The sequence below is a fragment of the Alnus glutinosa genome, chromosome 4 (genome assembly GCF_958979055.1).
Source record: "Alnus glutinosa chromosome 4, dhAlnGlut1.1, whole genome shotgun sequence".
Lineage (NCBI taxonomy): Eukaryota > Viridiplantae > Streptophyta > Magnoliopsida > Fagales > Betulaceae > Alnus > Alnus glutinosa.
In genome coordinates, this window is record NC_084889.1 from 3,217,834 (window position 1) to 3,239,182 (window position 21,349).

The 21,349-nt window shown below is 36.6% G+C and overlaps 2 protein-coding genes and 1 long non-coding RNA gene across 4 annotated transcripts; 2 read left to right on the top strand and 1 right to left on the bottom strand.

Annotated features, from left to right (window-relative positions):
* Nucleotides 1-12: 12 nt before the first annotated feature.
* LOC133866428 (mitogen-activated protein kinase kinase kinase 5-like) lies at nt 13-10,582 on the bottom strand. Of its 2 annotated transcripts, none has more exons than XM_062302954.1 (11): nt 9,877-10,582; nt 8,624-9,325; nt 8,454-8,541; nt 7,765-7,827; nt 7,501-7,664; nt 7,057-7,132; nt 2,309-2,368; nt 2,095-2,220; nt 949-1,158; nt 719-816; nt 13-612 (listed from the first exon to the last, which is right to left on the bottom strand). In XM_062302954.1, exons 1-11 carry the CDS (start codon nt 10,221-10,223, stop codon nt 414-416), a joined length of 2,133 nt encoding a protein of 710 aa, XP_062158938.1. In that variant the 5' UTR covers nt 10,224-10,582; the 3' UTR covers nt 13-413. The 2 variants fall into 2 exon arrangements, with proteins under 2 accessions (XP_062158938.1, XP_062158936.1); XM_062302952.1 differs by having other exon boundaries at nt 8,624-9,385; nt 9,877-10,581.
* Nucleotides 10,583-13,593: 3,011 nt separating this feature from the next.
* On the top strand, nt 13,594-15,883 carry LOC133866801 (uncharacterized). Its single transcript, XR_009899923.1, has 4 exons — nt 13,594-13,751; nt 13,850-13,911; nt 14,640-14,724; nt 15,331-15,883. It is a non-coding gene; the product is annotated as an uncharacterized LOC133866801 (long non-coding RNA).
* A 1,278-nt stretch (nt 15,884-17,161) lies between these two features.
* LOC133866429 (putative F-box protein At5g55150) lies at nt 17,162-18,836 on the top strand. The gene has a single exon (XM_062302955.1). The coding sequence runs from the start codon at nt 17,523-17,525 to the stop codon at nt 18,627-18,629; it is 1,107 nt and encodes a 368-aa protein (XP_062158939.1). The 5' UTR covers nt 17,162-17,522; the 3' UTR covers nt 18,630-18,836.
* The last annotated feature ends 2,513 nt before the right edge of the window (nt 18,837-21,349 follow it).

The window sequence follows — 21,349 nt, forward strand, 5'->3', positions numbered from 1 at the left end:
TGCAGAAATCTATTGTGAAATGAACTGATTGACACAAGATGGAGCCTCAATATTTACAAATCATCCGAGCCCATCATTTGTCATGTGTAAATGTGACAACATTATCCTAAAACTTTGCCTTCCTATTTTTGTCTCTGTTGGATAATATCATTTCCATTTTCCAGAAGTATGAGCTCCTAGTATGAGTCCAAGCCCTAAGAGGCAGCAAAGATTTCCCGGTGAAGGCCTCGTAACTTCAAAAGAGGCAACAAAGATTCATCCATGGTAAATTGAGCCTCTGTTGGATGGAAGACAAAAGAAAGCTCTAAATGGTTATGCGAAAACCTCCATTAGAGTTCCCTGCAGGCCTCTTCCTGGCTGTACTCTAAGAGCACCATAGTTCCACATCAATCTAAGTCAACCACAAATTTATTTCAGAGGTGTGAGACTTCCCTTCCATGAGTCCTTCCAAGGGGCACATTGCTGGAAATATTTGAAGGACTGCAACTATGTGAACTATGAATCAACTGTCTGGTAGATAGAGAAGGCCGGACTTGAGGCATAGAGGAGTGAGGATGATGGAAAACCTCAGTGCAGCTAGAAAATTTAGAATTATAATGTTGAAAGTTTCCACTGAAAGAAACAGCAACAACAAATTACATTGCTTGAAGCCAAATTGAGTAGCCAAACAGGAGCAATCCAACAATTGCAATCGGAGTAGTTCGGGAAGTATTTTTACCAATTACAAGGCAGATTTCCGTTCATACTCCGTGCGCCAGCTGAGACTGACATCGGGTCTTTATGCTTTGTTCCATCTCCTACAGTATGTCGCTTATCCTAGAAGATCCCACACAGATACAAAACATGTGAGTAAATCAGTCATATATTTGTTTCTCTATTTCTATTCAATTTTTTAATTTACTGGAGGTCATGATGGCTAATCACCAAGGACTGGCAGTTCATACTTACTGTAAGATTAACTGCAGAAAATGCCTGCACACAGACTGAAACATTTTGATCATGTGAATTTTGTACAAAGGGATGCTCAAGTAACTTGGAAGCTGTTGGCCGTTCTCCAGGATTCCTCCGAAAGCAACAATGGAGGAAATCCTTTCCCTCTGGGGATAACGTTTCTGGAATGGGTGGGGATCTATTCAAAACTTTGAACATAGCTTGTGGCTGGAAAATTGAAGATAGTTAGAACACTTAAAAGAGATAAAAGTTAAAAAAACAAACGCAAGCCCAGCTTTTTGCAAAAGTAATGTAATTAAAATGCATGTTGTCATGTCCAAGGGTGACATGGATACATGGTTGAATAAAGAAAGCATATGAGCACACATTGTCTCATAAATGTTGTATAACATGTAAGAAGAGAAAAAAAAAATTGAGAGAACTAGTTAAGAGTCCATTGATACCATGCAAATTGAAGAGATCAGCACACGTCGAGACACATCAACAGTTGCAAGTCAATAATATTGCGAAAGGAAGATGCTATTATATAATAAGAATGAAGAGATAATAACAATCTCCTTATTTTATGTGCAACCAGATACTGCTTTGCTGGATCCGAGAAAAATATTCCAGTGCCATCAGGAAGTAGACCATATTAATCCTACCGGAAATCAGTACTCACAGACTAATAGAAAAGAAGACTACGAATTCTCCTAACATTTTAATTATAATACAAGCTACCTCAAACTAAGTAAGAAATGAGAACTATTCATACATGGTATCACCTGCTTTCAAACGCACCTCAAGATTTTTTCAATCCCTAAATGCATTCTTGTGGAATTAGGGTCATGTTACCCAAAAAATAATAATAACGTTGCAAGGTCAAATAAAAGTTCCTTTTATTTATTAATTTATTTTCTTAGCACAGCTCCTTGGATTTATTTGTAAATTTTCCCCACAAAAACAGGATAGTACAAACAAGCAGTTATACATGAGAAAATTAACCACGAGAAATTCCTCAACACAAGCGTGATTGTTTAGTAAATCCATAAAAAATCAGGTAGGTTGAATAAATACTGAGCACATGAAACAGTGGCATGTAGACAACATTTACAAGCCTAGATAATGATGAATAAAGGGTAACAAGCTTAATCATGTCCTCACCCCTGTAAAATCACTCCAAGGAGGTTTTCCATTCAACATTTCAATGATGGTACAGCCCAAACTCCATATATCAACGGCCAGAGCAAGTTCAGGATTGGCATCATTTTGCAACGCAGCTTGCATGACCTGCACAGCAGTAATCAGAGTCAAGAAAAGAAGGGAACGGCACAAGCTGTATACAAACTTATGTCCAAGGACTTGCAATGTGAAGTACCTCTGGAGCCATCCAGTATGGACTGCCCTTCAAAGAAAGATTATAAGATTGTCCTGCAAGCTGAATACAGACAAGGGTTCAAGTATTGAACAAAAAAAAAAAAAAAAAACGCTTCAGGGTCCGTCAAAGAATTGAACTATAGTTATTAAATAACAGACCAAAGAGTAACGTTTGGTCCAGATTATTGGATTAGACTTGTCCGATAATGATAAGTGTAAAGTGTTAAGAGTTAGATCAAGATTCTTCCTCTATGGATAATCTTTAGACTAGTTATATTCTATTAGTCTAGGTCTCTTTAGTCTTGTGATAAGGTAGATAGTTATCAGTACTAGAACTCGTCATGTAAAAGATATCTAGTGTAACCTAGATGACCTATTCTCTATATATACTAACACTGCCATACAATTGCAGTATGCAGTTTTACCTATATATCCTAAAATCCTATATGGTATCAGAGCCAGTCAAGACTAACGTCTCTGGTTGCTCCCACCTCTAAAACCGATTCTACCACCACCTCAAACCCACCTACTATCTCCATCCCAGTTACTTCTCCTATTCCTATTCAGAATGTGCACCATCACATCTCTGAAAAACTAACCCAGGATAATTACATCCTATGGCAATTCCTCATGGTTCCGAAGGCCACAACCTGTTCAGTTATGTTGATGACATCATAATCACAAGCTCCCATCCAGCAGCCATCTCTCATCTCATCAGTGACCTTCACGAATCCTTTGCCCTTAAGGATCTTGGACCTCTTCACTTTTTTCTTGGAGTTGAAGTTACATGGCACAATGATGATCTTCATCTTTCCCAACAGAGGTATATTCATGATTTCCTCACCACGACAAACATGCTGCTTGCAAAGCCAATAGCTACTCCTATGTCGGCTTCCACTACTCTCAGCCGTTTTGAAGGTTCTACCATTACGGACTCTACTCAATACCGAAGCACGGTGGGATCTCTTCAATATCTCTCACTTACTCGGCCTGAAATTGCCTTTGCAGTCAATAAAGTATCACAGTTTATGCAAGATCCTAGCGACACTCATTGGTCGACAGTAAAACGTATCCTTCGGTACTTAAAAGTCCACAATTTCACATACCTTCTGCATTTCAAAGAATTCTACAAAGCATCTCAATGCTTACTCAGATTCCGATTGGGCTAGTTGTCCTGATGACTGGTGCTTTACTTCTGGGTATTGTGTCCTTCTTGGTAAAAACATCTTATCCTGGAGCTCCAAGAAACAACCCACGGTGTCCCGATCTAGTACCGAATCTGAGTACAAGGCCATTGCGAATACAGCTGCAGAGTTAACTTGGATCCAAACACTTCTTCGTGAACTTGATGTAATATCTCCAGAACCACCAATTTTGTATTGTGATAACATTGGCACTACGTATCTCGCTTCAAATCCTATCTATCATGCTCGCACAAAGCATATAGAGATTGACTATCATTTTGTCCGAGATATGGTCGCTAAAAAGCTCCTTAAAGTATGCTTCATCTCTGGAAAAGATCAATTGGCCGATATCCTCACGAAGCCACTTGTTGCTGCCCGGTTCATCATATTCCGATTCAACCTCAACGTTCATCCTCCCACGTCGAGTTTGAGGGGGCGTATTTAGACTTGTTATCCGATAATGATAAGTGTAAAGTGTTGAGTTAGATCAAGATTCTTCCTCTATGGATAATCTTTAGACTAGTTATATTCTATTAGTCTAGGTCTCTTTAGTCTTGTGATAAGGTAGATAGTTATCGGTACTAGAACTCTTCATGTAAAAGATATCTAGTGTAACCTAGATGATCTATTCTCTATATATACTAACACTGCCATACGATTGCAGTATGCAGTTTTACCTACATATCCTAAAATCCTATACAGATTATGCAGAGTTGAAAGTATCCAGGAAATGTTGGTGGAGCACCATTCACCAAGATAACAGCAGCATTCTGAAAATCACATATGACACTAGCTTGAGGGAGATTTTTTTTTTTTTTTTTTTTTTAAGTAATTGAAAAATATCATTAAAAGTATATAGGCGCCCCTAAGTGTACATGGAGATGAAGGCTGGGTTGGGGAGGAAGGAGACTCTTCTTACCCTTTGGGTGTTTTTCCTCCCGACATGCCCTTGGATTGGGTGTCGGATGGTGTTGAGGATGAAGATACGTCCTTTGCGTTGTTGTATGCCATTGAAGAGGTTTTCCATTGGGTTAATAAGGGTAAGCGTATTAAGATTGAAGGGAGGAGAGAGATACAGAATCTGAAGAGCTCCATCAACTACGGCGATGCGAGCGTGCCCTCTAGGAGTAGGAAAGGAAAGGCTCAGACTTTGTAGCGTTGAGTGCTCCTTGTGGGTTTCAGGTTTTAGGGTTGGTCCTTGTGGGTTTGTTTGGGCTTTTCTTTTAATGCTTTGAGTGCTCTTCGTGGGTTTGGTGCTTTAGGGCTTAGGTCCCTGTGGGTTTGTTTGGTAGGTTTCTTTCTTTTTTTGGGTTGTTTCCTTTTCGCTTTCTAAAACGGTGCTTTTTCTTGTATACTCCCAGTGTACTTAAGTGTGCCTTACGCTTTTAATAAGACCAATTTATTACTTATCAAAAAAAGGAGCAAAAAGAACAAGAAAATCACTATAAATAATTGATAAAGAAGAAATATAAGCAGAAGTCCAAAGATACAAAGTTTTGAAAAACAATGACGTAATCTCTTCCATAGTCTTCTCTCGGTCCTCAAAACTTTTGTCATTCAATTTCCTCCATAAAACATCATAAAAGGCACATAAGCACCATCTTTTGCACAACCGTATTTCGCGTACTGCCAATAGTCCACCAACAAGCATACAGGTTGAGTAGTCGACTACACGTCTAGGCATAATCCAAGACAACCCAAACCGACTTAATTTTATTTTATTTAAAAAAAAAATAAAAAAATCCAAATGGCATAAGCCACATCACAGTGAAGAAGAAGATTGTACACAGACTCCCTATTCCTCTTACACATGCAACATCTGTTCACCACAATAACATGCCGCTTCCTGAGGTTATCCGCAATAAAGATCTTACCTAGAGCTGCCAACTACGCGAAAAAAGCCGCCCTCAAGGGTGCCTTAGTTCGGAAAACACTCTTCGAAGGGAAACAACTACCTTCAATTCTGACTTAGCCAAGTTAATATTCAAGCCCGAAGCAGTTTCAAAGCATAAAAATAAGCACCACATATGACGAAGATGATTTGGAGTAGCACTGCAGAAGATCAAAGTATCATTAGCAAACAAAATGTGAGAGAGAACAAGCCCACCAACATTGCCCACAGAGAAGCCAGACAATAGCCCCCTACACAGCGCAGCAGAAATCATTCTACCAAACGCCTCCATCACAAGGACAACCAACAAAAAGGACAAAGGGTGCCCCTGTCTCAAGCGCGAGAGCTACTAAAAAAGCATGTTGGAGTACTGTTCACCAAGACCGAGAAACACACCGAAGAAATGCTGTGAGTTATCCAAAAGCACCATTTTCCCCCAAAACCACACCTCCTCAGTATATACAACAACAACAAAAATCCCAGTTTACATGATAATAGGCTTTTTCTAGATCCATTAATCTCCTATCAAGGCATTTATTGGCAATAAGAACAAGATCTAGGATTTGCTTCCCTCTTATAAATGCATTCTGTAACTTGGAGATAATCTTCTCCAACACCATCTTAATCTCGTTCGCTGGAATCTTTGCAATAATTTTTTAAATACCCCCCACAAGACTAATCGAGCTAAAATCCTTGAGGTCAACAGCCCCTAGAAGCTTCAGAATGAGGGTGATAAAAGAATCATTAAGGCTCCTCTCAAACTTGCCTCTAGCATGGAGGTCACAGAAAACCTTTATAATATCCTCTTTTACAACATCCCAGCAAGCTTGGAAGAACACCATAGAGAAGCCATCAGGGCCTAGCGCCTTGTCACCATTCATAGCTTTCACTACTCCCCTCACCTCCTCTTCCTCAAAAAGTCTCTCCAACCAACTAGCCTTGGCCGCCACAATGGAATTGAAGGAAAGGTCATACACCAAAGGCCTCCAACTAAATTGTTCGGTGTATAACTTTTGATAAAACTGGACAATGTGCTCATTGATCTCCGCTCGGTTGGTAGAAATAGCTTGAGGGAGTTATAATAAGGGGATAATACATTTTACCCCCTTGTAGTTAAATTGTTAAACATAGAACGTCTCTAAAGTTTAGTTTGCAACTAAAACCTCTCTGTGATTAGGTATAAAATATAAAATCAACACATCAAGTTTATAACCAATCACATTATGTAACATAATGAATTAATTGTATACATTCACCTACATCATCATCATGTATAGTCAAATTGATTTTCTTTTTCCTTCATGAGAACATAAAATTATATATATTATTCTTTAGTTTTTTTTTTTTTTTTTTTATGAAGGAATAAACAACAATTGAGGGAGGGTGCAAAATTGTATAGTGACATGACATGTTCTGATTGGTTAGGAGATAATGTGTAGCTTGTGTTGACATTAATACTTTGAAAATAAACATGAAGGGGTTAAGTCATACAAACTACACTTAAAGGAGGAGGTTCCACCTTTTAAGACATCCTCTACAAGAACCTTGTTTAAGACCACATTTAGAACAAATCCCAAACGACCTTTCCCACAGCCCAACTACAGAGGGCTAAAATGTATTTTTCCCTTACAACAACTAACAAATTGTAAGGCTCGATAGAAATCTAACACTTACATGTTTAGCCAGCCCAAAATCTGTAAGTTTAACAACGCCAGATGCATCAACAAGCAAATTTGCACCTTTGATATCCCTGTACAGCACAATCATCCAAGTCACCAAAACTTCATATCAACAAAACAACCAAACTTCTCCAACAATGTGCGTTATAACCACTGGAAGTAGCTGGCAAATTAAAATTGGAATTGGCACAATTCACAGAATTAGAAGCCGGATAGATATAACTAAAAAACTTAGTATTCCTTATAATCTTCCTAACAAGGCCTATCGATTCTCTTATATTTTTCAAAGAATGCCCATTACATAATCATGTGCTTGCATTTTACAAAATTCAGTTTATCTATAATTTTTTGAAATGTATTTTATGAAGTACAGTACATGGTTAACGGAGAGGTAAACTACAATGCAAGTTTTTTCCATCTTATCGAATATGATAATTACCTGTGGATAGTCTTTGTGCCATGCAAGTAGGCCAACCCCTTGAGGATATGGCGAGTGAAATTCCGAACTATAGACTCGTTAATGGCTCCAAAATGTTCATGTACATATCTATCAATTGATCCAGGATGAACATACTCCAAATATATGTAAAAATGATCATCAACCTACCCATAAACATTGTTCCCTTAATTGGTCAGGTCTATGAAAAATCACAAGCAATCAGTTTAACCAATATAATATAACAAGAACCAAAGAAATACTCACTATCTCACTGCCATAATACTGCACAATGTTTGGGTGGTTCAGTTGCCGGAGAACTTTTATTTCCTGATGAAACAAATATGAGTAAGAACAGAACTACAATTTCTGAAAGACAAGCGGAACATCTACAAAGCTATAACTGAATTTCCAATTATTAAGATAAGGTCTCCGTGCATGCCCTTAATCAATGAAATAGAAAATGTTAAAAGCATGAACTGAAAACCCCAAACAACAATGGTTATCATTGTGATTTATCATGCAGATTTTTTCTGTAGAGAGACAAGTGGTCTTAGGTCCTTAGCACCAGTGAAAGGGGACAAAACAAGTGTAAATAGTCTTAGGGAATGCCACTTGTTGGAGTCTAAAGGGTATACAGGTAAAGACACCAGCTACGTGGGTGCAGTGAGGAACTTCGCAAGAGCCAAAGGGCCATTACGCAGGTTGCAGACATCTATCTCCTTCATGTATTAGGAAACAATCCTCAAGCCCTTCCTACAATTTATTATAGCAACTCAACTCAATTAAGCCTCAACTCTAACCGACTATGGTTAGCTCTATGAACCCTTCATCAACTACTCGGGGTTGGACACATGTATCTTCTTTCGCCATTATTACCTTCTTGGTCCGTTTTTGCATCTCACTTCACTTGACAGCAACTATGCCCCAAATTAAATAAGAACTCTAACAAGTACCTGCTCCAATTGCTTTACACATTCAGCAGCTTTAGGATCATCAGGAATGAGATCAACTTCCTTCATTGCGCATAAAGCTCCAGTCTCTCTGCATATAAATATATAAGGAAATGTTAAGCGCAGAAGAAAGTCAAGAAACAACCATCATAAAGATTCAGAAACTTGCGTACCGATTGGTGGCAAGGTATACAGTTCCAAATGTACCACGCCCAATGCGTTTTCCTTTTATCCATTGACCTTTAAAAGATGATGAGCGTGGTTGTTCCATAACATGATGTGTGGGAGTTGATTGTGATTGTGTAGATGATTGTGATGGTAATATTACTCCTGGGGGAAGAGGCAAAGGGTAGGCACTGATCTCAGGCCTCTCCATGAAACATTGATGTTGTGACTGAAATACAGTTCTTTTTGGACTTTTGGGGGTGAGCCGGGGACTTTGGACTGTTGGGCTACGTAGAGGAGACTGGTCAGGACTATGCATGGTTTTTGCTGGTGACACTTTTGAATCAAAACCTACAAGGCTATCCTGAAATTCTTGAAAAGCCACAGAAGAAGGAAAGAGATCTCCAGAGTTCAATCTTCGTGGGCTCGCAGCAGGACTTGAAAAAACACTAGTCGGAGCGCTCCTGGCAGGAGCTTTAAGCCTCAAGTTGCAATTACCACGTTCAACATTTAGATCTTGAGAGAATCCCCTAAAAAAATTGTCTGGAGACTTGGCTGAACTTGTGGTAACAGAAGAAGGCAAAAATTCCCTAGTGTTTGGTCTTTGTGGGCTAACAGGACTTGAAAAACCACATGTCAGACTTCTCCTGGCAGGAATATTCAGCTTCAAGTTGTAACGAGCAAATTCAGTAGGTGCATCCAGGGAGAATCTGCTATGATGGTCACTTGTAGGTTTCATTGAAATTGTGGCAACATTATCTATGCTCTTCCTGATAGTTTAAAAGAGCAAAAATCACTATAGAAATGAACAGGGTGATAGAACAGACACATATGCATATACATATAGCATGTTATTTTGTTAAGCCTTCTACTATCCTGTAATCCAACCATGACTCTGAGAATTATAAGCCACAATATAACTAGATGTAATACTCTTTGTCAATTCTAGATTAAAGCACAAACAAAAGGAACCAATTGAAGGATGGAAATGTTAAAATATTAATTAAATAATTAAATTTATCATTTCTTATCCAACTTTATATGAGATCATGAATTCAAACCTAACTCTACCCTTTAGCCCTATTTTCAATTCTTGGTTTAGACTTTTGAGACAAGTGAAAGTTTTTCGTAACATCAGAACTGGTGATCTGAGTCCGAATATCCAATCCACTCTACATCTCAAATCCTATTTTAGGCTAGCAAAACTCGGGGTAAACATGTAATTAAACCTAACAGGAAGGCCAAGAAGAACAAGCTTTACCTTCCTAGTTCTTGAGGCGACCCGAGATGAGCCTGCCCGGAATTCAACGCCGTTGACTCGGGTCTCCGACCCGACGGCAATTCGGGAAGCGGCAACGGTTGCGGCACCGCCGAGATCGACCAGTGCTCCGATTCCCCCGGAGACCGCGACTTCCGACTCGAATGGGGCGAACCCTGCAACCCGATTTCTTGCTCGCCCACGTGCCGGAGCTTCTTCTGCCGCGTGAGCCGCCTCTGGGTAAACGACTGTATTCTCCCCCGATTCTTATCCAAATTACTGGCATTGACATCGGAAGGCGAAGAAGAAGAAGAAGAAGAAGAAGAAGAGGCTTTGTGGAAGTAATTCATTAGGTAGGTGAGGGGAAAGCGAAACCCGTCATGTGAGAAGTGTACCCACACCTATGTGTAGGTAAGCCATGGGAAACACCTCGGTGATTTCTCTCTTCGCTTACTTCTTCTATTAAGTTTGAATATTTATATGTCAGTTTGTTTGACTTGAACAACTCAGGGACGAGGTCGGAGAGATCGGAGTCAGAAACACGATGCCTAGATTGTCCACCAACTAGAATAAGAGATTTATGCTTCTGAATCACACGAACAAGGTCAAGGTTGACAACATCTACCATGCGCCGTGTGCGTACGACAAACTCTCCACCTTCATGTTTTTTATTCAAATGGTCAACCGTGGGCGCTGTCGCCACCACCCACAGGCCACAACGGTCTTAACCTTTGCAGTGTATTGTTGTTAGCTAGTAATTGGTCTGAGCTCTCTTTTTTTCTTGTCCTTATTTTTTTATTTTTTAATATTTAGTACAATTCTTAAGATTATCTACCGTAGTACTTTCAACGTTCATAACAGCTTTTTAATCATTTTCCCTACATACCGGGAACAAAATCATTATTTTTTTCTTAGAAAAAAAAACACTTCATAGTAGCTTTTTTTCATTTTTTTTCAATATCATTAAAATATTATTTTTTTACTTTTACTTTAATTAAAAGTAGAAAAAACAAGATAATTTTAGAGAAATTCTGTGGAGAGGTTTTTATAACTTTTTTGAAATTTTTCCTAAAATATAAGGAACAAACCTCCTTTAGAAAAGTTGCTGTGAATGCTTTAGGCCTTATTTGACAAATTACTGTGCAGAACAGATAATGAGTTGTTAATTTTTGAGTTATTAAAAAGTGATAGATGTGATATAAAGTAAAAAAAAAAAAATTGTATAAAAAAGTGAAAATAAATTTGTATTGTAGTGAATTATTTTATTTGAATAATAATAAAAAATTATTGACGTAATATAAAAAGTAAATAAAGTTTAAATATTTTGATATGAATTGTTATTGAAAAATATAAAAATAAAGTAGAAAATTTTTGTGTTGTTTACCGACCAATGCCTTAATTTTAGTTAATCCAATACAGTAGAAATCCTCTCAAGATTTATCAATTATATATAAAAAGCTATTAATGTTTGTTAAGAGATAGTAATATAAAATGATAAGAAATGTTAGGAGTATTAAATATTTTACTATAAGAGATTGTTATTAAGATAATGTGGAGTTTATTCATTAGAGATTATGAAAATAATTAATAAAAAAAAAATACTATGAATACCAATAAATAAGCTTCACATCATCTTAATAACAATTTTTTAATAAAAGACTTAGCAAATTTTCTAAAATGATTGTTTGCTTCTGCATAATTTTACATGTGATTTTAATCAAATAGTTTATTGAAGTACACATAAATCTTCTTTGTTAATTAATTTTGTATTCGGCACATAAAAGGATAAATTGCCAAGTGTCATTAGTTGAACCATGAGATTCACTCTAAAGGAGATTGACCTTTGACTTCAATAAATTTTCCCTAATTTTGAACTTGTATCAGTTTTATGTCCTTTTATGACTTTTCTTAATCAATATATAATAACTATACTGTCTATTCCGCATGATATGACTCTCTATTTTCTTTTAACTTTCCCCTCCCAGAGCCGAAAAGTCAATTCCAAAAATAAGTTAAAGCTTCCTGTTATAGCCTTTTTGTCCAAGTATAGTCGGTCGCATGTCCAAATATTCTAAATTGAATGGTAGATGACTATCGGTGGCGGACCAGCCTTGTAAATATGAGGGGGTCAAATTGAAGGAAAAAAATTTTGGGGGGGAAACTAAAAAAATAAACAAAATTTAAGGTAAAATTTTATATATATATATATATAGGTTTTTTTTGTTTTTTTGGGGGAAATTTTGGGGGTTGGGGGGGCCAAGGCCCCCAGCCCCATATAGGTTCGCCAATGATGACTATTATATATATATATATATAGAGAGAGAGAGAAAAAGAAAAAGAAAAAGAAAATAGTACTTCAAATTCGTGTATATATATATATATCTTGTTGATTGATCGAAGTTTCTAGGTATACAATTTGTTGGAAGCAGGGACGGAGCCAGAAGTTCTTATGGGCAGGGGCCAATGGCCGAAATTTTTTTTTGGGTAGGGGCCAAGTAAGCTAAATTTTTTTTTTTACCTTAAATTTTTTAATTTTTTAGATTATTTTTTTTTTCTCACCTTAAATTTTTTTTTTTTTAGGAAATTTTGGGGGGGGCCATGGCCCCTGCCAGCCCCCCCTCCCTCCGTCCCTGGTTGGAAGGACAATTTATAGGAAATTTAATTCAACTTATATATAAGATTGACATGTGTCATTTAATATATGAGAAACACATGTTTTAATAGTATATACTTCTCACGTGCTTTTTTAATAATATTAATAAATATATATATATATATTTACATATTTAAAATACATATGTCACTCTTATATGTATGTTATATGAAAATTTCTATCATTGTTGGAATCGAAAAAAAGAAAAAAAAATATGGTAAACTTCCAAAGGCTTCAACGTGAAGAAAGTAGAGAAGCATGCGCAAATATTGTTCTTCTTTTAATTAAAGAATAAATAAGAAGAAAAAAAAAATGTTTTTAGTCATTATTGAGGTCAGAGACGGAGGGAGGAGGGCTGGCAGGGTCCATGCCCCCCAATTTCCTTAAAAAAAATTAAAAATTTAACCTATAGCTCCTATTTATAATTGTTTTTTGCCACTGGCCTCTGCCTATAAAGACTTCTGGCTCCGTCCCTGATTGAGGTTTTACCTTTTTATCAAGTCGCTCCTTAAGTTTGAACTGTTCTCATACTTTATACAAATAGAAAAAGAAAAAGAGAAATAATGTACTACCATGTAGAAATTAGCTGTCGAAGTCCGTCACAGTCGGACTATTCAAATTATTTGCCAACTTTGATAGGTGCTGCATTTATTTTCATGGGTCCAAACTCAAGTACTCACTTATTAATGTTGAAATAAAAATTAACACATATAGCGTTAAATATTAATTTTTACTATCACTTAAAAAAGTCGGTACTTTGAAAGATGTTCAGGGTGTATTTAAGATTAGGATTTTGAGTAAAAAGTACGATTTTAAATTAAAATAATAAAAAAATAATTATTTAAAAATTATATTTTTAAAAATGTGTGATTTAAAAATGCAGAATACTATTTTTTCAAATAGCAAGAAATTGGTATTTTTTTTAAAAAATTAAATTTTAAAGACTAATTTACAATTTTAAAGATCAAATTATATTTTTTGTAAACACTTAATTATATTTTTAAAAATCATGTAATTAAATTATAAATTTTAAAATAGTAACTATTTTAAAATTGCAAATTTAGACTTAAAGTGGACGGAACGGTTGGTGAACTCCTAGAGCTTTATCGGGTCGGTGAACTATCCATTGAAGATCATCGACCCGAGGAAAAACGCTCGTTTTGGCCCTCACACTCTGCTCTCCGTCAAAGCCTCTCCTGAGTCCTGATTCCAATTCCACGATTAGGTTTGATTTATTGGGTTATGTGTTTGTTCTAGGGTTTGGTACTATGCATACTTACGTTGAACGATTTGTGAAACCGAATGATTTTGTCTATGTTTCAGGCCGTTTAGGTCCTATCTTACGCAGAGGCTTACGAGGAGGGAGGCTCAGATCATATTACGAGGTCCAAAAGCTAATTACATTTTCTAACAACTTATTTTCTTTTGTTGTTTACATGGGCTTACTCTGTTTTGTGTTCCTAAAAGATAGATTGTTACAGATATCGCTAAACTAATGATATTTTGGTGCATAATGGGTGATTAAAATTGTTTACATTTTATGTCTAATAGCTGTTCAAGCTTTCAATTTATGATTGTGTTGCATTTCTTTTGCATTTACTGATGGACAAAGTTTTCCTCACCAACCCATCTATCTTCTTAGAGCATATAATTCTTACATGCATTTTTAATATGAACCGACATATGTAATGTGAGAATTACCTGCTCTAAAGATATACGTCACTTTAATAGACTGAGTTAAAGGAGTTTGGAGGAATTTTTAAAGACTGATAAATTATCAGTTATCGTAAATACTAGATAGATTTGAGTCGATGTTTGAACTCAGGCCAACTAACTCTAGTAGCACTATGAATTACTAATTATCTTAAAAGCGTAAGCTAATGAAAAATGGTAAATTTAATTACTTGACTATTATTTTGACAAGATTCAATTGTTAGACGATTGGGATGGACCTATATGGGATTGAAGCTAACATTCTATGATGGCCAATAGATTAAGATCACAAACTAATGTAGATAAATACAACTTAGACCTTTACTCTCTTCTGATGATTTCCTGCTACTGATAAATATTCACAACTTCTCCGTATAATAATTTTGTTGGTTATTTTTAGGTCACTGTAAAAGAATTGAATTGTGTTGACCAAGGTTTTCGACGCCCAAATCGTCACAAAGTTGAGGAGTCACAAGCAGGAGCAGGTACAATTTCTACCTCTAGTTGAAATGTATTGGACAATTTTGTTCAATGGGTTATAATCTTTCTGGCTCAGAGAAATCTTTTTCTCTGGAGTTAGTTGGAAATGACTAGAAAACTACAAAGCAAGTAAACGAGATATGTCTTTAAATGGAGCGAGTTGTCAGCACAGGATTTATATGGCTGACCTAGAAACAGTTTGAATGATGTGTGCAGATGATGGTGATTATAATAATGTAATATCTGTGCTTATGCACGTATAATTACATCAACGCTTAGCACAAATGATGCTCAAAAGGTTTTGGCATTTCAGTTTTGAAGTTTAAGAGTTGTAACCTTCGAGGTTGCTGGCTAATCCAACATTTTGTCAAGTTGTCTTATGCAGCACATCCTGTTGCATGGGCCTGAATCGCTCAGTTTGAGTCATTTGGGTTCAGCTTTTTGTTTAATTGGCCACGGCTCATGAGCCATTCAACTGCATGGTTATGCTTCTTTTCGCCATAATCAATACTACATTTTTTTATGACACTCCTTAAAAGCTATTCATTTTGAGTTATTTTCCTTTTTTCCATGCTCATCTGTCTATATTCCTTATCTTGTCGCATTTCTAGGTGAAGCCGGCTTGGAAGTGGATGAAAACCGCCTCCACTTGTGGCAAGTCCTTTTCACCAATCCATATGAATGGTGGGTAACAGGAAAGATAATGTAAATCCAAGGCAGTAGATTTCAAGGACAAGATAGTGGTGAAGCTCTCTGGTTGAGTCCAAATGATCCTCCATGGATTAAAAGACAACTCCAGTTGCTTGATACACAAATGGCATAACAAAGCCAAGGAGATCGTGTAGGTTCCCATTCGGGTGTCTCCATGTGGGTGTATGATGACTCTGGGATGAGTCTACAGGCCTTGAAAGAATTATCTGCTGCTATATGCAGGGTTCTGCAATCTTACTCATAGCATCTAACTGGAAGGACAAAGAATAACTGAAAGCAATACTGATACCAGACAAGAATTCAAGATTGAAGATAGTTTTATGCCCCCAAGCACACATACTAATCTCAGAGATTGAAGCATATCAAGCACTGAAAATTACTGTATCCAGTTCTTTAAACAGCAGGTACCAGATACATGACAAAATATGAATACAAGGTCACTTTATTATAGCATTTTTGCAATGTCTTGAGCACATAATGAATCTACGTAAACTTGTTGCTTCTTTCAAAGTTCAATATGCAAACTGTCTCTGAAACTTTTTGCCTAGATTTATTGAGAATTTCTGAAAGTTTCTGTTTAGATTTAATGAGAATTTCTCTTCGGGGAATGTTGATTGACTTTCTTTGAAAGTGTGTGTGCGCGTGCGCCCGCCCCTTTTCATTAGGCCTCCCCACCTTGTCTGCATGCTCGCAGCATCAACTAACTCCCATATTGTCAAGTGAAATGAGAAAAAATCAGAAGAATGTAAGATGGGAAGAAAAGAACTGCTTTTAATCCCTCAAATCATTGATCAAAATAGATACAATAAAATCTGGGTGATTTGGGAAACGGGTAGGTTGGTTCTTGTGAGGGAATCGCCGAATCAGCCACTTGTTTCTCCTTTTGGAAGGTTATGATTCTTACCCAACTACCCTGAATTATGGTGAGGGCCTATAAACCACCATTCCGTGCAATTTGACTGCCTCACTGGTTGCATAATCCACCTATCCGGAACAACTTGAAATGGGGGGTTCATGTAACAAGTATATTATGGAATTAGGGATTTGAGAAGAAATTGTGAAATTGAGACAGAATTGTGAAAGAAATGCGAAGAGCTGCTTGTATTGATACTGGATCGTTTACACCATTACAATAGCTAGAGCTATGGACTAAGCTAGATAGTTAACAATTCATCAATTCACCGAATACCTCCAAACAGAGAGACTTAGGCTATTTATTCTATAACCACTGGGCCAGTAAGCCACATGGATAGCCCATTGGCCATGAGACTAGAATTAGCTAATACTAATATCAGAGCCCAATGGTATAACAACCCAATTGGCCCAAATGCATAAAAGACCATCTTGTCCTTCAAACACAAGTTGCGTCCAGCTGGATTACGCTAACTCTAGAGATCAACTTCTTCCTTCAACGTCTGATTCACCTTTTCACTCCCGAACCAAGACCAGTGACAATTCACCTACATGAGACAAGTGGGTTATTAATGCTGTTCGGCCCTACTTACTCGGGCTGTCCAGCAAGTAGTCCAAACAAGTGGTTAATACAGCCTCTCTCATATGAGGATGTCCAATATTGCATCATTTCGCGGAATCCCATCCATAACAAAAAGTTGAAAGTCAAGTGGTAGATATAATTTCAATTATTCCTCGTGCTTCTTTCCAAAGCAGGATCATAAACACGTGGATTACAAGTATTTAGAGTTGAGATCCTTCTTTTTAAATTAGGAAAAATTTAGGACATAAGACCTTGTAGGAAGGAGCTGGAGAGTATCCTTAATATACACGTAAACATTTCCTCTATGAATTTCATGGCCTAAAATAAATTATGGATCCATGATTGTTTCGAAATTTCCGGGAAAATTAACTTTTATGGCACAATTTTATAAGCGCTCCAACTTGCCACCGTAGTGGCGGAGAACGATTAAACTATATTCTCGGTGGGGGTAATCTCCGTTTTTCTTGTCCCGCAGTACTGTTCCTTCCCAATAAGGCAAGTTTACATATTGACCAGTGCTCATATTATTTCCTTCCTTGCCGCCATTTTCTCTTTGTTCACTTCTCTGGTCTTTTTCTCCGAGAGAAAAACAGAGACATGGCGAGGTGGTTGGAGCTTCCTAAGGCACTATGGGAGCTAATCTGTAAAAAGCTTGACCCGGTGGCCTGCCACCGGTTTAGTGGTACGTGCTCATCCTTCCAATCACTTGCAATTGAAAATCAGTGTTGCCTCCTTTCCAGCCCACTGCTAATGCTTCCAGGGAAGGAAAGCTCGATACCCAGAGAATTCTACAGCGTTTATGACGGCAGAACATGTGAAATCAACCTCCCAGAACTTCATGGTAAGTGGTGCCTTGGCTCATCTTATGGCTGGTTGTTCACAGTAGATTCAACTTCTGGTGAGATCAGCTTATTGAATCCTATAACGAGGGCTCAAATTCAACTTCCACCACTCTCTACTTTCAGTGATCCCCCCGGCCTACGTGAGGAGGAGCGAGGAGAAAGGAATATCAAGTACATAGAGAGGGCCACCATATCGGAAAATCCGAGCATTAGCAATGATTTTGTTGTGATAGCCATATTTACAGACCTCAGAGTTTTTGCTTTCTGCAAACCCGGTGACAAAAATTGGACTACTTTAACAAAGCAGGGTGATCACTGTGAAGATGTTATTTTTCACAAGAAAAAGTTTTATGCTATAACCAATTGGGGCGCTCTTAAAAGATGGGAACATTGTCATGTCGACGCCCCTGTTGAGACAATAATTCCGGCACCAAAAGATGAAGAGTGCCTTCGTCGGTACTTGGTGGAGACTCCCGACGGGGGGCTTTTGAAGGTTTGTAGGCATATAGAATGGGAAGAAGATGATGAAGATGGCGATGTAGGCCATAGCCATACGTTAACCTTCAAGGTTTGTATATTGGACGAGAATGGAAAAAGGTGGGTTCGGGTGCAAAACTCGGAGCTGGCTTTGTTCGTCGGGTATAATCGCGCAATATGTGTATCGGCCATTGACTGTCCAGGAGGGATCCAAGCAAATAGCATTTACTTCACGGATGATTACTTTGAAGGCTATTATGAGAGCCCGTGTGGGTGCTTCGACAATGGCGTGTTCAGTTTGGAGGATGAGAGCATCAAACAGATCTGCAAGAAACCTCCTGTTTGGTCTACTCCATGCATTTGGATTAGTCCTACCCCTCGATGAAGGGGATATTGCAGACTACTGATCATGTGCATTTTAATGTTTAATTAAATCAATGAAATTAATCATCAATATATTTCGTTTTCATAATTTAATTTCTTGTTATAAATTTATCACGTGTTATTATTTTGAATAATTGTCACTCTCAATTATGATGTGTGATGTGAAATTTGAAGAAAATGGACGATTATATAGAAAGGAGCCTACCAACATATGGTAAAAATCACCTTAAAAAAATGTGAGATATCTTTGTCTCAACCAATATATATCTATTATTAATCTCACTATATATTATAGAAGTTTTATATACATATAAAAAGGTATGAAAAGAAAAAATCATTCGAAATTTTGAAGGCACTTCAAATATTCAAATCTCATCTCCCTCTAATACAATTGAATTGATATGGCCGGTATATCAACTCAGTTACATCGGAGTGAGCCGGATTGGAGTTGAGTATGTAGTTAATTATGTTAATACTTAGAGTTAAATACTTTATTGGTACTTGAATTTTCAGCTTTTTTAAATTTAGTACCTGAGTTTTCATTTATTTCATAGGTGGTACATGAGTTTAGAGTAAAAACCACTTTGGTACTTCTATTACATTTTCCGTCCAAATATTAATTGTCTATCATGTGTCAACTGCTGACACGTGGCCAAGGGAGGTTGCTCAACCACCCCTCTTCTTCTTCTTTTTTTTTTTTCAATTATTTTTAAAGATTTTTTCGTTTATAAATTTTTTTTATATATATATAGTGACACGTGGCAAACCGTTAATATTTAGACGGAAAATCTAACAAAAGTACCAAAGTGGTTTTTACCCTTAAACCCAAGTACTACTTATGAAACAAATGAAAACTCTGATACTAAATTTAAAAAAAAAAGAAAAAAATTTAAGTACCAATAAGATATTTAACCCTAATACTTAATATAGAGCTTTTGAAATATAAATGATAAATTAGTTATGGTAATAGCGAAAATCAACCAGCAGAGGGAATAATTACAAATCAAATGGAGCACAAAAGAAGTCTGAAAATAAATGTCCTAATCAATGAATGTGTGACACAAGTTATCCCTCGGAAATTTTATTAAAAAAATAATAAATAATAAAGGATTAGTAGTCAAAGTAAGACAACTCATGATGGGAGGCCTACAGTTGTTATGGAGATTGTGAAGCCCCCCTAGCAATGAGTTGAACCTTCAATACATGTATATTCACACGTTTATTCCATTCCTAGACCTTTTTTGTATTTCCACTTAGCATTGCTTGTAAGTCTATATATATTACTACATTTCCCTCTCTTTACTCATTGAGATAGAGATATTAATTTCCTACTCAAATTTATTTCTTTGGGTAATTACTTTTTTCTCTCGTTAACGCATGGCAAACCCAGGTTTCGAGGTCCCAAAGGCGGTGCCGGCCACCTCTAGGGATGGGCTGCACCTTTTATATATATATTAAGTTTAATATTTTTTATTAAATTACTGTTTAAGGGCATTTATGTCTTTAAACAAAATTTAACGTCTAAAAATTGAATATTCCGTCTGATTTAACGATATTCTCTAACGGAAGAGGGGGTAACGGTATGAAATGGTAATTCCGTGCTCTCTTTTAGTTGAGGTGTCAGTTCGTGGTGGCATGTTGACAATTGCTGGTAGTTGACGAAGAAAAAATGTAATTACCCCTTATTTCTTCGTAAGTCGAGGGATGCTTCTTTTCGTGAGAAAGGTAGAGAATTTGGCCAATGCTTCTCTAATCCTTTATATGGATTTTCTTTCGAGGCACATGTTACTGTATGTTTGATACATGGAATGACTATTTTATTAAAAAAAATTATAATTATTATGAAAATGAAAAAAGCTATAATGAAATAGGTATTCTTATTCATTAGTTTAGTTATAATACTAGAGTAAAATCATGCATATGTATTTTATTGTTTGGGTGTGACAATGAAATAGTATTTGGCTCGGGTGTTGTAGAAAAAACTACAAGAATTCTTCTGTAGTTTTTCAACCGTCTATATTTAGAATTTGTTATAAGAAATAGAGATAATGAAATTAAATTTAGACCGCCGTAAAAACTACAAAAAAAATCTAATGTACTTTTTTTTTTTTTTTTTTTTTTTTTTTTTTTTTTTAAATAGCACCTAAGCCAAATCCAATGAACCAGGGTCTCTAAAAAAACAAAAAAAATGAACAATGATGTATCTGTTTTATCTTCCAAATTTCTCTCTCTTTTTCATCTGTTGCTTAGCAAAAGAAAAATCTCTTCTATTGCCTTTTTGTCCTTTGTTTTTTTACAAATTTTTCTTCCAAACTGTGTTGGGAATTTTTTCTTCAACTCAGTTTAATAACTAATATATGTCCAAATAATTTTCTTTGGAACTGGATTAAAGAAATTTTTTTCAATACAAATTATTAAACTGACATGTATCTAAAATGCACGCTATTCTCACATACATTTTGAATATGTAATTTTTAAAAATTCTGGTAAGAATTACAAATATTTTAAATACATATTAATTTAATAGACCGAGTTAAAAAATAAAATAAAAATATGACTGAATTTTGAAGAAAACTTTTGTCATTATTTTTTCTCTTTTGCCGCGTTGGAGCCTGTTTTGTTGGGCGTGAGGCCGCCACTGCCTTGGGCTTGACTCGTTCTCGTCCATTTGTAAGGCTGGACTTGTCACACCCTGACTGATTCACAATCCGACGGCCCGCA

What these genes read in the sequence shown, in the direction of transcription:
- LOC133866428 (XM_062302952.1), bottom strand. Translation starts at nt 10,223, where the DNA reads ATGAATTACTTCCACAAAGCCTCTTCTTCTTCTTCTTCTTCTTCTTCT. An exon ending in CTTGGAGTGATTTTACAGGG is followed by an intron (nt 1,159 to 2,094) that starts GTGAGGACATGA and finishes TCAATTTTCCAG; the next exon opens with CCACAAGCTATGTTCAAAGT. An exon ending in GGAAATCTGCCTTGTAATTG is followed by an intron (nt 613 to 718) that starts GTAAAAATACTT and finishes TGTTTCTTTCAG; the next exon opens with TGGAAACTTTCAACATTATA.
- LOC133866429 (XM_062302955.1), top strand. Translation starts at nt 17,523, where the DNA reads ATGGCGAGGTGGTTGGAGCTTCCTAAGGCACTATGGGAGCTAATCTGT.